This window comes from Chinchilla lanigera, unplaced genomic scaffold (assembly GCF_000276665.1).
Source record: "Chinchilla lanigera isolate Chin_1 unplaced genomic scaffold, ChiLan1.0 scaffold00069, whole genome shotgun sequence".
Lineage (NCBI taxonomy): Eukaryota > Metazoa > Chordata > Mammalia > Rodentia > Chinchillidae > Chinchilla > Chinchilla lanigera.
In genome coordinates this window covers 798,860-816,644 of record NW_004955470.1, presented here as the reverse complement: position 1 = coordinate 816,644, position 17,785 = coordinate 798,860, and the positions used below count along the sequence as shown (strand labels likewise).

General features: G+C 42.4%; 2 gene segments (V, D, J or C); both read left to right on the top strand.

Moving 5' to 3' along the window:
• Nucleotides 1-4,574: 4,574 nt before the first annotated feature.
• LOC102011973 lies at nucleotides 4,575-5,166 on the top strand. The segment is given in 2 exon segments: nucleotides 4,575-4,699; nucleotides 4,820-5,166. Coding segments are annotated over 2 exon segments (402 nt in total).
• Nucleotides 5,167-15,452: 10,286 nt separating this feature from the next.
• Nucleotides 15,453-16,060, top strand: LOC102012307. The segment is given in 2 exon segments: nucleotides 15,453-15,539; nucleotides 15,660-16,060. Coding segments are annotated over 2 exon segments (441 nt in total).
• Nucleotides 16,061-17,785: the final 1,725 nt, after the last annotated feature.

The window sequence follows — 17,785 nt, the reverse complement described above, 5'->3', positions numbered from 1 at the left end:
AAAAAAAAAAAAAAAAAAAAATCTAAGGAGTCAGCCCTTCCCTTTAGCAGTGTTCCTGTGTTATAAAAACAATTTACAACGCCATCTCTTCTTGGAGTGTTTTTGGGGACCACTACAAAGTGGCTCTGAGCAGAATGTAATATTAACCAATTGGCTTTCCATGTTTACTTGTGAGTTGTCTGAAGCTTATGCACCTTGTCTGACAAGATAAGTCCACAGCTGAAGACGTTTGGCTTGAACCCCAATTAACTACCAGGAGACTGCAGCTGCAGGCCCCACACTCCTACAATAAATACCAACCTAAAGATAAGGTAGTTCTCCTGATTGACATAATGTACTACTTGGGAAAATTCTCCCAAGGTCCTGTGAGATTCCTGCATTTTCTTGAGTATCCTCTCCCTTTGTTTGAAAACCAAATAAATACGGGCTGCCCAGAGCAGTCTTTGGCTTACTCAGAGAATACTGAAGCTGTAAGGGAGTTAGTCCCTCTTGGTGCCCTAAAATCATAATATTGTCTGCATTTTATTTAAGCCTTCGAAGTCCACTCGCTTGGGAGATTGCAGGCCTGATCATCCTGTAATACGTTACGGTTATTTAACTTGGTTTTTGATAGTACACCTTAGAGATGTGTGGGAGAGCATTACCTCATAGCATTTCTCTATTCAATCCATAAGCCAAGTGCTGTTTGCATATTACAAAGTGACAGTGATTAAAAAGTGGAAGCAAAGGGAAGAGAGGGAAATATTATCCTAACCAAGAGTTTCCTGGCAAAGAGTAAATGAGAAAGTCTTCGGTTACTTTGCTTCGTTCTCATCTTGATACTGTGTTACAACTTAAGCTCAGGAGGTGGTTCCTGAGCTGTGACTCAGAAGTTTTCTTCCGACAAGCAATATATCTATAACTGTATTTACTACCTTAGACAGAATAAGCAGTAAATATGAAAAAAATGTGTTCCTAGTTTCTTTTGTTCATAGTATTTTTAGGGAAATACGTGTTACTTCAGTGACAAAGCTCTGACTAGATGCAATAAAAGAACTAAAACTTGAATATTTAAAAATACAAAAATTTATATCATTACAGATCAAAGTATAATTGTCATTGAAATATAAATCTATTATGAATGAAACAAATGATGCAGACCTATATGTCTAATTAATTAACCCAACTGTACCTTAAAGAACCAACATTTCAAAATGCTAAAAATCAGGGATAACCCTGAATAATATTTAGTTTTGTTACCGTCTTCAACTTGAACACAAATGTCTTGGCAAGATGTTTGCTATTCTGAGGGTGTTCCTTTGGTTTTGACTTTAGGTATTAACACCTCCTCCTTCAGTTTAGACACCATCAATTCTCTTGCAAGTTTTCTGGAATGAGTGAATATTTGTGATACTGTGAACAACACCTGCAATAGCAGAGTCACCAATGTACTAGCATGGGGCTCCCAGTGAATCTAAGACTGTTATGTCCCATAGCATCAATATTATATTCCTATCCTTCAAGTTCATTGTTTTCAATAAAAAGTCAAAGCAATTGAAACCTGAGAGATGTTAAACTGCCAGACATGAATCTGTTGATCCTCGAGGCCCTTAAGAGAAGGAGGTGTTGGTGAAAACAGGGATATGCCTGGGCCCCAGGCTAGCTGTAATCCCTTCCTCACACTTTATGCAGAGACTTGCGAGAGAGGTAGAGAGTGCAGTGCAGGAACCTAGCACTTCTGGGACCTTCTCACATTTCTGCTGCCACAGCTGCAGCCACTCACCAACTGCTGAGTGTGCAACAAGTAACTACTGGGGTTCCCACAGCCGCACTGTAAGGGGTCCTGGGAGAGGAGGGATGGGCAGGGCTTACAGATCTCTACCACGATTCGTTAGTCTACCAACATCTCCTGCAGGGTCCTAAGGGCCCATGGTCTTTGCAAAAACTACATTGTGGCCATATCATGTGGGTTACACAATTCCTGTTCACTGTCCTGTGACCACTATCTCTACAGAAATCTAGGTGAACTCTGAGTCATTTGTTCTTCCTAGTTGGGTAATTTATTAAGAGGAATTACTTGCATTTTCTACAGAATCTTGCCTGGTAATTGATAGAATAGGATCAGTGTCATGAATATAGGTGAAAACATTCAGGCAAGGCCTTAGGGTACCAAAATAAATAGGGTGTTATGTTACAGAACTTCCGGTAGATGGCGAACAACCCCACAATATACAAGCACTGAGGCCTCATCCTAGAAACACTGGGATAGTAGAAGTGATATCTCCCTGTGGGGAGCCACTAAGGCACAGAGTTCTCTGCCCAGCCTTTAGGACTCACGTGGCTGTGGGGTCTCTGAGGACGATACCATGTCTTCCCTATCTGGCAGTTCCTTAGTGTTTTCTGTTTTACTTTGTGATTGGCAATACACCTGACTATGACCACCTTCCCAGGAGGCCTCTAGTTAGCAATGAAGCAGGATGGGTTCCAGAACAAGGGCCACAACTGTGAATGTGGCCAGCTGTGAGTGAAACAAAAATAAAGTGGCTTCATGTATTCAGAGGTGGAGGTGACAGAACCTGCAGAACTCAACTGATTTGGCGATGCAGAGGAGATACAATAGGAGAGTCCCTGAGAGGAGGGGAAGGTGGGCCGGGAGAGGGACTGTGAGTGCAGACCTGTCCCCTGATATTCTCCAGTGTCTTCAGCAGTAAACGCAGGTCGCTGCTGGGTGCACAGGACAGGGGCTGTGCCCTGAGCTTCGTGCCGCTCAGACTGTGCAATGGGGAAGGATCAGGAAGTGATGTGCTGACGCTGGAGTTCAGGTCCAACTTGCCAGAATTGAAAATAGTATGTTACACAAGCAATTAAAGGATCATTTATCACCACATGAAATTAATAATTAATGTATTGCATGCACACAGCAGGTAAGCAATGTACATATTTATTTGTGTAACACAAGCTCTTCATCTTTCTAAGCAGATCAGAAGCTGAGTGATCGGAGACTCCAGGATGGGGATATTTGCTGATCCTCTTCTTGGCCTCTGCCCTGGGGATCAGGAGGATCAGCTGCTCAGGTTCTGCCTCAGGAGAACCTTCAGCGCACAGAATCTGGGCAGCTCTGTGGTCCTGGTCTCTCACGGTGTCGCTCCTCTTGGGGCTGTCAGCTTGGTCAGCACCCAGAGTGTTGAGTACTTTCCTTCCCTGGATGTCTTGCCAGGTGACCCCATGGGCAGAGTCTCTGGTCTCACAAGTGCTGAGCCCCATGTGTCAGGGGAGTAGCTGCTTCCTCCATAGCCCAGGGCACTGATCTGCAGCTCTCAGCACTGCAAGCCTGATCTCAGCCCAGGTTCAGATCCCTGTTCCAAACGCCTGCCATTCACTCCAGAGCTTGACAATCTATTAAGACCCTAAATTCACTGCCCATGTCTTCTCAGTTCCTGATGCACCCTCAGCACCCGGGTAAGGAGGGTTTGTTTTCCTTGTTACCCTAGAGTCCTGCTTGTTCCTAACGCAGAGATACAGTTTTTCTTCAGATCTCTCTTTTCCACCAAATATAAGTTAGAAGCACAGAGTTCTTTATTTTTAAATGGCCTTTTCAAAATTGGTCACTTTCCCAGCAGTCATCTCTGTTCTCCTCAGTTTATACAGCAGCAGCTCGGACCTGCTATGCATGGCAGACACAGATGAACCCCTTCCAGGCATGGCAGGAGCAGGGATTGGGGGGCTCCTGTGAGCATCTCAGAGGTGAGATGTGAGAGGAATGAAGAAGGTGCACAGGAGCTGGGGAAGATTTTCATACACCTGAAATAGGACGGGGGAGTGGAAATCTGTGTCTGGATTTCTTTCAGAGACAGTTACAAGAACAGAGGTACAGACGCTTCAAGCTGAGCTCTCAGACCATGAGGCATTGAGATCAGCACTGAAAGGTCTGTGCATTGACAGTGGCACGGCAGCAATAAAGCATTTGTGTTCTTTCTGCTGTCTCCAAGCTGATGCACAGATTCTAAATTGGTCACAATGCGGACTTTAGTTTAAGGTTTTAATAATTGTTACAGTTTCTTTTATTTGTTTCAAAGACAATTCCAATTTATGCTGAAAGAAAAATAGGGGTAGAACCTGGCTGCGGTCAGAACTGCTCTTTTAGAAGACAGGAAAACTATGTGCTCATGTGTTTTTCTTTGTGACGTGAAGGACTGGAAACCATGCTGTGGAGAGAAACCTCAGCATGTTCAAAGACTATAAATTCTACCTCGTCCTTGTCTTCAATTCTCTTTCTAATAGCCTCACCCTGAAGTGGCCTCTTCAGTTCCTTAATTCATGCTTCTACAAGGGTCTGTAACATAGAGTAGTGGTTAAGGAGTGCAAGCAAAGTATGTTCTAAATTACAAAGCGAACAGTAGTTCAGTGTACCCATGGGAGATCAGCCTTATTCTTTCCTGTGCTCCAAGGGAGAAACATATTCTGTGTAAGAAATCTGTGCCTTCCTGGTCTGAGCAGGGGCCCTAGTGGATAGGTGGCCTGTGCTGAGATGAGGCAGCTCAGCAGCTGTGCAGAGCCTTGCCCCGCCCTGCTGATTTGCATGTCCCAGAGCACAGCCCAGGCCCTGAGAACTTCTTCATAGGCTGTCACACCCTGTGCAGGACTCAGACCCAGTCAGGACACAGCATGGACATGAGGGTCCCCGCTCAGCTCCTGGGCCTCCTGCTGCTCTGGCTGCCAGGTAAGGAAAGAGAGCGCTGGGAATTTACTCAGCACAGTGTTTAGTGCTGCCTGGCCCTTCAAGGCGGTCTTGTTTTATCATGATTAACTGTGCTGATATTTGTTATGTTTCCATTGTCAGGTGCCAGATGTGACACCCAGATGACCCAGTCCCCATCCTCCTTATCCGCATCCATAGGAGGCACAGTCACCATCAGTTGTAGGGAGAGTGAGGATGTTATCCAGTGGTTATCCTGGTATCAGCAGGAACCAGGGAAAGCTCTTAAACCTCTGATCTATGATGCAACTAATTTGCAATCTGGGGTTCCATCCAGGTTCAGCGGCAGTGGGTCTGGGACAGGTTATTCTCTCACCATCGGTAGCACGCATGCTGAAGATGTTGCAACTTACTACTGTCTGCAGAGTCGGAGTAAACCTCACACAGTGATACAAGCTATAACAAGAATTCCCAGGGAAGCAGAAGTGTGAGTGTGGGCTGACCCAGCTGCTCTTTCTGGTGTCCTCACCTGCGGAGAGCATTGCTCAGACATCACCAGGCTTTAAAGGTCACAGGGAGGTTCTGGTAGCAGGTGGAGGGAGGCTCCTCAGCACCCTCACTTTCCCTCCTCCTCAGCTGTGAGCACAGACCTCACAGTACCTGTGCTGATGTAATGAAGGACACTGACATGCTCCCCTGAGCATGTGCATTATGGCATCATTTGGATTTTATACAGCAACAGAAAAGCCCTTCTCTGTGTTTCAAGAAAGAATTTGTAAAGATTTACTTCATTTTTTAGAGTAGATTTCAGTTCAGAGCAAAATTTAAAGTACAATGGTGGATGTATCCTTCATACCCTACTCTTCCACACTTACACAATCTCTCAGTCAACAACATCCAGCTACAATTTTGCTGTAATCAGTGAGAGTTAATTTGCACTCAACATCCAGATTTCATATTAAGGTTCATTCTTGATGTTTCACCAGCATAACCCAGTGTATAATGATACACACACAACATTTTGGTTATGACTCAGTGCGACTTCTGTGTCCTAAAACTCCTCTAAATTCTACCTGTTTATCCTCTTCTCCTATTTCCTGTAAGTCATTCATGTTTCAACATTCCTACAGTTTTTCTTTTCAAGAATAACAAAAATCTTTGAATTTATACTATGGAAGCTTTTCAAAAGTTAATCTCAAATACATTTTACTATGGAACACTAAGCAAAATATTTAATTCTACGTTGTGCTACTACAAAGGCTCCCTTTTTATTCTCTGGTATTATCCTGGCTTGCTTAATGTATTGTAATAGCAACTTGTACAGCATTGAGTGTGTCTTGGAGGTTACTAGGATGTAGAATTGCTTGGATTTCACATTAAGGGTCTGTGCTAATTTTAAACCATGAGCAAGAAGTTTTACAATGTGATGCCCATATAATTGACTGCATTTGCAGGTGTAATTTTACAGCTGTCACCGTTCTTCCTACAGATATGCTGAGAGCCACTCACTATGTCATGGAGCCTAGCTTGGGATCGTTGTCTACCACTGAGGAAAGTCTCCAGTTTAGTACATTTGCTCTTGCAATCTGGGCCTTGACCATTAAAAACATAAAGAAATCGTTTCCTTTCATGCTGAAAAATATCTCCTAGCCCTATTTTCATAGTTTCTATGTGGTTTTCAGGACTGTAAAATTTGAATACCTCCCTTAGGCACAGTATCTCAGCTCAGTGTGAACAATAGAGTTAAATCTTCTGAAAAACCATGGAGGTGGCGTAGTTAACACAGGATCGCCTGGAATTTGTTTATTTTTCCAACCAAGATGGCTGCTGCAGTGGAGGTGTCAACAACTGCAGGGACACAGTCTTGAAGCTCTGAACTATTTTTCCCCAGAGAAATCTCAGAATCAGGCATACAATGCATCCCCTCTGTATACCCCATTCCCCGCTTCCTTATCCCATGGATATGATGTCCTTATGTATCCCCTATTTGCAGTAATTATTCATTTCTTCTCTACTACCTTCTGCCTTTTCAGTGGGCTGAATTAATGAAGATCAATTCCAAACATATCAAGCAGAGAAACATGGCAAGAAAATGGTAATTAATAAGGGATAAAATTGGCTTAATGAACTCTAGCTCTTTTGTTTATTTCATATGTCAATAAGGGATATCTTTTTTAAAAAATGAAACAAACAAGTACAGGGAGTGTCTGAAACTATCAATTCCTGGTGGAAACAAAGAATATATGACCTCTTAGCAGAACAACATAGCATAGGTTTAGAAGTATACTATCGTACCCAAAAGACGCTGTCTTGGTTACTTTGCTCTCGTTGCTGAGACAAAATGCTCAACACCAAAATAAAGGAAGAAAAAAAAAAAACAAAATAAAGGAAGGCAAGGTTTATTTAGCTCACAGTCTGTGGAGGTTTCAATACATACTCAGCTGGCTCCAAGGCAGGGTGGCACATGGCAGAGGGTAACGTGTCATGCTGGTGGAAGATAGCAAAGGGCAACAAGAACAAAATGGAGAAGTGGAGGCAAGCAGCCTCTTTCTCTCCCTTATATGCAAACTATTCACCCCTGGGTGGATGTAGCACTCACACCCATAATCCCAGCACTGGACCATGGATCAATCATAAACTCTAAAAGCCCGCCCCATGACTGCATGAGGCTTTGGGGGGACACCCAGACATAAGCTATAACAGATGCCCTCCCAGGCCTCTGTGCAAGGTCCTTGAAGACAGCAGTTCATACAGCATCTTGTGTCAGACTAGTCAAACCTGCTTCATTCATAACAGAACGAAACTGCCAGAAGTGGAAACTACCCAAGTCGTCATCAGCACAGGAAGAAATAAATTTTGACATTTTCTTATGGTAAATAGTGCTCAGAAATAATGGAAATCACATTATTGGCACCTGGAACTACATGAATTGAAACAGTTATGTTGAGACAAAGTAGGAAGCCATTAAAGAGTACAAGCTGTATGATTTCTTGTATATGAAATTCTGGCAAAGGAAAATCTAATCTATAGTGACAACAGGTAGAGTGGAGTTTGACTAGTTCAGGGGATAGAAGGGACATTCATCCAAAAAAGGGCAGACAAAAGCTTTTTAGCATTACAGTAATATTGTACACTTTGATATTGGAAGTATATTGTAGGATGCTTCTGTGTGCCTTCAATGAGCTGTTCAGTGAAAATCAGTGTGATTTAGTGTGCTTAATTTTTTTTCTAGTAAAGCTGGTTAATAACAGTAAGTTCAAGGGTCATTTTCAGAAGGTTGTCTTCACACTTGTTTGTGCACTGGAGTTTTATGAAAAAGAACTTCTGCGAGCTCATTTCAGCTCTGACGATAAAGAACTGTGTCTTTTAGTTAAGATGCCTATTTTCTTTGCTATTGTCATTTTTCAGTGTATAAAATGAGAATTTACATAAGCCTCATGGATTAAATGAAAGGCATGATCTTACTATATATTCAGATTTTGTTCCAGCTAAGAATGGGAGAAAAATTGAGATTCATGTAAAAATTAGAGTAGAAATACATGAGACAAAATATGCATTAAGGACATTAAGGAAATATAAATGTCATACTTTATATTTCACAAGCATTTTTCAAAATTTTACCTATATATCCTGAGTTTTAAGCATAAAATATAATTTAATAGTATAACGGTACCGGTTCATTAAATATATGGATATGTGGATGGGTTAAATTTTCTTTTTTCTTTGCTTTTGGTGCCAGGAATCTGTCAGGATGCTGTGCTTGCCAGGCAGGTTCCATGCTACTGAGTTACACCCCAAGCCCTAAATTTTTTTTGAAGAATTTTACCATTTTTCATTTCAGTTCAGGTACAGTATTGATGTAAATAAACTTTAATACAGCCTGAAATCATTTACTGTGATAGTTAACTGTGTCAGCTTGTGTAACACTCAACTAACTGGATCAGCATAGTTCTGGGTGTGGCTGAAGGGTTTTACTGGAAAAGAAACTGTACATTGATGGTAAGTGACAGCAAAAGATAGGCTTGTAGACTGGTTAGAATAAAAGGGAAAATTATGGTGCACTTCACTCAACTGAAGGGAAATGAAGAAGGAAGCCTCGCTTCTGTTTCTTTGGAGGAGCTCCAGTCTTCACCTTCACCTTGGACGTTGTGTCCTGAGTTCCAGCGCGGACTTTTCAGCCTTCTAGGGCAGATACTTGAGCCTCCTGATACAGGCTCTCACGGGGGTCAACAGTGAGCTCCAGGCCTTCAAACTCTGCTGGGATCCTTAAACACTCCAGCACTTGGACAGTCCAAAACATTTTTCCACATCGGACTGTGCAAGCAGCCATGGTAAGCCTACCTTGTAAGTCCTTGTATATTTATATTGTTGTATTAAATTTATTTCTCTAGTAGGCACTGATTGATACATAACGAAGAATTCAGGCAATGGCTACGGGGTCTGGAGATGGGAGACTGTTTAGCCATGGTGACCAGGGAAGGTTTCAGTGTTTACTTAACTTGTGTTCTGAATGCTAAAGAGGCACCATGCACCCAGATGAATGAATGCAACCTGCAAGGACCAAGGAAATAATCACGGGACCTGCAAACAGGAGATTTCACTGAATCCATTGTTTACTGAAAAAAATATATTTGCCTCGTCGGTAGTACAGAAGTCAAACAGCAGTATAAGAATCAGATCCTTGTGCGACTTTATTTCCTTACAGATGGACATGATCATAATATATCTCACCAAACACATGGTCCTGGCCCACACTCATGACAAGGACTTTGCCCTCTCTTCAGAAGCTGGACTTTCAACCACGCAGCATATTTTTTTCTGTTGCTGCTCTGCATACTGCCTTGTGTCCCTGCCTATAACAAGCCCTGAGCAGAGTTTTTTCACTATTTCAGAACAGACATTGATCTGAGGCAGGCGCAGCACTAGACCTTGGATATGTGACTCTGTCCCTTCCTATCTTTGTTTTCTGGCTCCAGCTGAGACAGGGGAGCATAGCGACACCTATGTAATGGGGCTCATAGGTCACAGGAGTCTGAGGCTGAAACCTTGTCTGGTGTGTCCAGCATGTACCACCCACTTGAGCAGTCAGCATGACTCATGCTGGGAGACTACGGGGTGGGACATCATTAATTTTGGAGCATATTTGTGTTTTGTGTCTACCTCTGTCTTCTAGGGGTAACAAAGTGGGCTCTGGCCTCCAGCTTTGCATTTAGCATCTCCCAGTGTGAAGTTCTCCATCACCTTCCTTTCAGCAGCAGAATCCAGAGATGGTTCCAGAGATCCAGACGTGTGCTCTGTCTACTTTGGCTCTAGTACATCCTAGCTTAGGGTAATGGTGTGGGTCAAACTCTTAGTTAACGTTTATCAGCTTTATTTTCCTAGTGATATTGCTGATTATCACTGTCTAAAACTATTACTGTCTCCCCGCCTAGTGGCACATGCTTATTATTCCAGCCCTCAGGAGGCTGAGACAGGAGGATCACGGTGAGTTCGAGACCAGCCTGTGCTACAAAGTGAGCTCAAGTCCAGCCTGAACTGCATAAGGAGAACCTGTTTCAAAAAGACAAAAAAAAAAAAAAAAAAACAACTAACATTGTCTAAAGCAGACATGATCACTGTCTAAAACAGGGCTGTCTCCCACAATAAATGCTAGGGGTATTTTCCAAAATAAAACCAAATTAAAATTAGAACCTGAGTTCCTCTGTTATATTCAGTACACTTCTAGGGCCCAGCACATATGTGGCTTATGGCCAAACTATTGATCAACACAAATACACAAACTTATGTAATCTTAAAAAAGTATTTTTGTCAGTGTTGTTCAATCAGACATTTTACTCTCAGTGGCATTGTCAGAGCAGAAAACTCAACAACCTTTCCTTCAATAGACTTAGTGTCCCAGATAGTTTTCTGGCTGTTCAGCTGCTTTGCTTCATTTCCCCATATCACTGTATCAATGCTTATTTTGGGAGTCTATCCTTGTTCTATAAAAGTGGTACTGCATTATAAAAACAACTTACAATGCCATCCCTTCTTGGAGTACACCTAAGAGATGTGTGGGATGAGGGTTACCTGAGAGCATTTCTCTGTTGAATCCATAATCCAAGGTGATAGTACACAAGAAGAGTAAGAGGAAAGAGAGTGAAATAATATTATTCTAAGTTGGAGTTTTTAAGGAAGCAGATGTTTGCTGTCCTTGTGTTTTCATTCTGATAATGTGCTAACTATTGGATACAACATAAACCCGGGAGGTGGTTCCTGAGATGTGGCTGAGAAATTTTTTTCCTGCAAGCAATATATTTATAATTGTGTTCATGAGAAACCACTTTGGAAGATATCAATACGTAATACAACAAGCATTGTTAATTTCCTACCACTTTGTTTGTAAGTCCGTATTGTCTGTACCGTTCTTTTGCTACTTTGTAAAATGTTGTCTGTGTGTTAATGTTTTCCTCCTTTTATTTTTAAAATTAAAAAAATAAAAAAATAAAAAAGATACAATTGTGTTTACTACTTGAGAGAGCAATCTCAGAATAAGCAGTAAATATGAAAAGGATACACTCCCAGTTTCTTTTGTTCATATTATTTTAAGGGAAATACATGTACCTCACTGGTGAAACTCTACCTAGATGTAAGAAAACACCTAATAATTGAATATCTTAGAAAGGCAAAGTTTATATCATTCTAGGTAAAGAATAATTGCAGTTTAAATTTAAACTTTATCACAAATGAACCAAATGGTACAGATACAAATCACTAGTTAATTAGCCAAACTCTACAGCCTTAGAGACCCAATATTTAAAGAATGCTAAAATATAAAGGATAGCTGTATATACTAGTTTTGTTTCCATCTTCATCTCTACCACAGGTGTCCAAAGTATTTGCTACTCTGAGAGGGCCCCTTTGTGTGTGAGCTTTATGTATTATCATCCGCTCTTTGTGTTTCAACATCATCAATCTTCTTGGAAGGTTTCTGGAATGAGCCAAACTTTGTGATACTATGACCAACACCTGTTACCACAGAGTCACCAATGTATCTTCCGCTAAGCTCCTGACCAGTCTAGGACTGCTGTGTCCCCATAGTCGCAGTTGTACTGTTCTGTTCTCCAAGTTCATGTTCCTTTCGATAAAACTCAGGGCAGTTGTTGCTGAGAGACGTTAAACTGTCAGACGTGAATCTGCTGATCCTGGATGCAGAAGGAGATGGTGGTGGAAGCAGAAATGTGCCTGGGTTCCAAGTCTAGCTGCATTGCTTTCTTCAACACCCAAGGAGGAGACTCAGGGAGGGAGGCGGAGAGTGACTTGCGGGAGCTCTGCACTTCTGGGACCTTCCCATGTCTCAGTTGCCACGACTGCAAACAACCACGAACTGCTGAGTGTGTAAGCCATGCGGGATGCTTGGATTCCCACAGGCTGCTCCTGAAGAGGGTCTGGGGTGGTCAGGAGGATGGGGCTGGTTCAACCAGGTCTAGAACATGACCCCTCAGCCTTCCCACACTTCCTGCCACTCCACCGTGAAGGGTCTTTATGGCCAACCGCTCTGCCAAATCTGTATTTTAGGAAGAGGAATCATGTGAATTTTCTAAAAATCTTGCCTGGTAGTGGGTGAAATAGAATCAGCTTCATGAATATGGGTGAAAAGATTCAGCCAAGATATTGGGGACACAAACAAAAAGGGTGCTATGGTACAAATCTTCCAGTAGATGGCAAACAACCTCAGAGTAAACAAGCACTGAAACCTCATCCTGGAAATACTAGAACTGCAGAAGTAATACTCTCCCTTTCAGGAGGAACTAAGGCAGGGAGCTCTCTGCCTGGCTCTCTAAGCTCAAAGGGCTGGGGCCTCTGGGTACAACGGGCTATGTCTTCCCCGCCTGCCACTTCCTTAGCTTTTCCTGTTTTGCTCTGTGATTGGTAATACACTTGACAATGATCATCTATCGTGGAGGCCTCTAGGTCAGCAATGGAACAGGATAGGTTCAAGAATTAGGGCCACAACTCTGAACATGTCCAGCTCTGAGTGAAGCAAGAATAAAGTGGCCTCAAACAAACAAACCATATATATATATATATATATATATATGAATAGCTGGGATAACTGTACTGTTGTTGTCTGGTGGTTGATTGAAAGGAACAGTTAATGCTTAAAATTTTTTCCATATTTTGAACAATTCTGCATGCTTATATCTGGTAATCTGAGCAACTGATTTGAAGACAACAATAAGCAATGGAACAACCATTGGTGAATTCCTACCATTTGTCTAGTGAAATTCTGTATTATCTCTAATGTTTTATTTAATAATTTTTAAAAATTCTCTTTAATGGCCTGAACAATCTTTCATTCTTATATTTCATAATCTGAGCAATGTAATTGAAGATAACAATATGCAATATAACAACTACAGTTAATTCCTATCATTTTGTTTTGAAACCCTGTGTCCATTTTAATGTTCTTTTTTTGTTTTGTTTTTTTTTGGTTTTTCTCCGGTACCAGGAACCGAACTCACGACCTTGCGCTTGCCAGGCAGGCGCTTTTGCCGCTGAGCTAAATCCCCAGCCCCAATTTTAATGTTCTTGCTTTGTTTTGTTTATGTCTTTGATGTTGGTAACTGCTAGTATTCTTTTTTTTTTTAACTGCTTTCTTTAAAATGAAAAAAAGAATAAAGTGGCCTCATGAATTTAGAGGTGGAGGTGACAGAACTCAATTCCATTCCAAGATGCAGAGGAGATACACTGGAGGAGTCCCTGAGAGGAGGGGAAGTTGGCTGGAGAAATGGGCTGTGACCGCAGACCTGTTCCCTGCTGCTCTGCAGAGCCCTCTGCAGTGAGTGCAGGTCACTGCTCAGCCCACAGGGGCAGAGGGTGGGCCCTGAGCTTCATGCTGCTCAGACTCTGCAGTGGGGAAGGATTGGGAGGTAATGAGCTGACTTTGGGTTCTCACTGTTCATTTTCAACTTGCCAGAATTTGAAATAATATGTTACACAAAAATTGCAATTATTATACTGCTCTTTATTACCACATTAACAGTTAATGTCTTACATGCACACAGCAGGGAAGCAATTTACATATTTATTTGTGTAACACATGCCTTCATCTTTCTAAGCAGATCAGAAGGTGAGTGATCTGAGACTCAGGGTGGGGATGTTTGCTGATCCTCTTCTTGGCCTCTGACCCTCAGGAGCAGTGAGATCAGCTGCTCAGGTTCTCCCTCAGGAGAATGTTCAGCCCACGGAACCAGGGCAGCTCTGTGGTCCTGGTTTCTCACGATGTAGCTCCTCCTGGGGCTCTCAGCTTGGTCAGCACGCAGAGTGTTGAGGACTTTCCTCCCCTAGATCCCCTGCCAGGTGGCAACATGTGCAGTGTCTCCAGTCTTGCAAGTGCTCAGCCCCATGGGTCAGGGGAGCAGCTGCTTCCTCCATAGCCCTAGACACAGATTAGCAGCTCTCAGCACTGCAATCCTGACCTCAGCCCAGATTCAGGTCTCTGTTACAAACCTCTCCCATTCCCTCCAGTGCTTGAAAATCTCTTAAGACCCTAAATTCACTGCCCATGTCTCCTCAGCTCCTGAAAGCACGCTTAGCACCTGGGGAAGGAGAGTTTGTTTTCCTTGTTACCATAGAGTTCTGCTTACTTTTCACACAGCAGATACAGTCTTTCTTCAGATCTTTCTTCTCCATCCAATATAAGGTAGAAGCACAGGGTTATTTATTTTTGAAGGGCCTATTAGAAACTGATCCCTTTCCCAGCAGTCATCTCTGTTTTCTTCAGTTTATTCAGCAGCAGCTCGGACCTGCTGTGCATGGCAGACACAGATGAACCTCTTGCAGCCTCAGCAGGAGCAGGGATTGGGAGGCTCCTATGAGCATCTCAGAAGTTAGATGTGAGAGGAAAGAAGAAGGTGCACAGGTGCTGCGGAAGATTTTCATACACCTGAGATGGGAGGAGGAGGTGAAATATTTTGCTTGGATTTCTTCCAGAAACTGCTGTGAGAGTCCTTGAGGTACAGAGACACTGCAACCCTCTTGAGATCATGAGGCCTCAGGACCAAACTTGAAAAGGCCATGTGTGGATACTGTCAAAGCGGGAAGAAAGGATTTGGGTCCTTTCTGCTGTATCCAAACTGCTGCTCTATTCTTAAATATTCCCACACCCAGACTTCTGTCTATGATTTTAAAAACATCCTGTTTCTTGCATTGCTTCTGAAATAATTCTAACTTATCCTGAAAAGAAAATGGAGAGCAAGAAACTGGCTGGGCCTTAGAACTGCCTCTGATGGAAGACAGGCAGAAACAGGTGCTCGTGTGTCTGCTAGGGGAAGCCTGAGGCTAGAGAGCATAATTGGGTAGGTCCTTCCCTGCCATCTGATAAGCAGAGGACAAGTTCAAAGAGTTTATTAATTCTGCTCTCTTCCTGTGTTGACTTCCCATTTTCTACCCTAAGCTTGAGACAGCCCATGTGTTTCCCTTAAATCCTCCTTCTCAGAGGGATCATAACATAGGACTCTGGTCCTCAAGTAAAGTGTGTTCTGAAATGTGAGAACAAGTCCACTCTACTCGTGGGAGAGCTGCTGGATTCAGTCCTGCGGACCATTGAGAAACACATTCTCTGGGTGAAATCTGTGCTGCCCTGGTCTGGACAGGGACCCCAAAGAACACTGAGCCTGTCCTGAGATGAACCCGCCCTGCAGCTGGGCCACACCCCTCTCAGCCCTGCTCATTTGCATATCCCAAGAGCACAGCCAGCTGCTTGAGGACTTCTTAATAGGCTGCAGATCTCATCTCGTGCAAGTTCAGTCCCAGTCAGGACACAGCATGGACACAAGGGTCTCCACTCAGTTTCTCAGCCTCTTGCTGCTCTGGCTCCCAGGTGAGGAAGGACAGCACCAGGAATTTCCTCAGCTCACTTGGTCAGAGTTGCCTGAGGTTTCAGGGAGGTCCTGTTTTATTATGAGTAACTGTGATGGTATTGTTATGTTTCTAATTTCAGGGGCCAGATGTGACATCCAGTTGACACAGCCTCCATCCTTACCTGCATCTGTAGGAGACAGAGTCACCATCTCTTGCCAGACCAGTCAGAGTGTTAACAAATTCTTAAACTGGTATCAGCAGAAACCAGGGCAAGCTTCTAAACTCCTGATCTACTATGCAACCAATTTGGCCTCTGGGGTCCCATCCAGGTTCAGCGGCAGTGGGTCTGGGACAGATTTCACTCTCACCATCAGCAGCCTGCAGCCTGAAGATGTTGCAACTTACTACTGTCAACAGTATAACAGTTCCCCTCCCACAGTGATACAAGTCATGGCAAAAACCTCCCAGGGAAGCAGAAATGTGAGGCTGGGCTGCCCCAGCTGCTCCTCTTGGTGTCTCCAATAGCAGAGCAAGTTCTTCAGATGCATCCAGGCTTTGGAGGTCACTGCAAGGATTTGGTAGAAGGGTTCAAGAGAGCTCCTCTATTCAGTTACTTTCTTTTCCGTTTCTCAGTCCAGCTTTAATGAAGGACACCAACCCAAAGTACACTGGAGCAATGTGGATTGTGGCATTATTTTGTATTCACATGGCAACAGAGAAACTCTTGTGTGGATTCCAAGCAATAGTTTTCAAAGACTTTCATCACTTTTAGAGACTTATAGTCACAAATATTTTAAAGTGCAGAAGTGTCTTTTATATCCCTGCCCCTACATCTACGCAGTGTATCATCTCAATAAATTGCAATTCTGTTGAAATTAATCAAGATGTATAGTTCACATTAAGTTTGACCCTAGATGTTGAACATTTCACCAGAAAATGCATGTATAATGACATGTATTAAACGTGACTCAGTGTTGTTTCACTGCCCTAAATACCACTGTCTTCTACCTGTGCATTTCTTTTTCCACCACTTTCTGTAAGTCAGTCATGACTACCATGTCTACAGTTTTTCCTTTTCTGGAAAAATAAAATCTTGGAATTTACAGTATGGAAGATTTTCAAATTTAATCTCAAAATATACTTCTATGGGACAGAGAAATATAAAATAATGAATAGTATATTTGGCTATTACCAAGACTCCCTTTATAACATTTATTGTTATCTCCAATATCCTGGCTTAGTAAAGTTGTTAGATACTTTCTGTGCAATATGACAGTGCTTTCATAGTAGTGATTGCATCTCAGAGGTCACCAGCAGGGTACAGATTACTTGGACTGAATGTTAATAGTCTATTGTAATTTTGAAACATGTAGAGGATTTTTAAAATTCTTTTTGTCTTTCACGTTGATTTTATTGATGCATCCCTTGATATCAATTCTGATGCCCATACAGTCAGTTGAATTTATAGTCGGAACTCAGGAACTCTCACTGTTCTTTTTTATATCATTCAGATCCATTCACTGGTTCACTGAACCTAGCTCAGGGTCTTTCTCTACCAGTCTGGGAAGTGCCTTAGCTCTTGTTGATCTGTTTTTTGAGAAGTGAAGAAAAAAAGAGATGGTTTCATTGTGTACTGGAAAAAATATCTTCTGTGTCATTTCTACATCTGCATATGTGGCTTTTAGGACTGTGGCAGTTGAACACTTTCCATAAGCACAGCATTTCAGCCCAGTGTGAAAAGTAGACTTAGATCTTTTGGAAGACAGCATTATGTGGTACGGTTAACATAGGGCCACTAGCATGCTTTTTATTTTTCTAGTCAAGATGGTGGCAGCAGAGGAGGCTGCAGTCATTGTAGGGACACAGTCTTCAAGCAGCACACTAATGTTTCTCTCAGAAAAATCTCAGATTCAGCGGTAGGAAGCATTCTCTCTGTACAACCCATTCCCTACTTCTTTACTTCATGAACAGGATGTTGTTATTTATCCCTTCTGTCCAGTTTTTTCTGTACTAACTTTTGCCTCTTCAATAGAATGTATTAATTAAGATGAGCTCTTAGTATTCTAAAACATGCCAAACACAGAACAATGATAATTAACAAATGCCTTAATGACCTGTACCTCCTCTAGTTACTATTGCATATCAAGTACACAAAATCTTAAGAAACAAGTAGTGTGAACATCTTAAATGCTCATCGATTCTTGGTAGAAATGATGAACATATAAATTCCTAGGAGAATAGCTTGGCAGAGTCTTAAAAACTTAT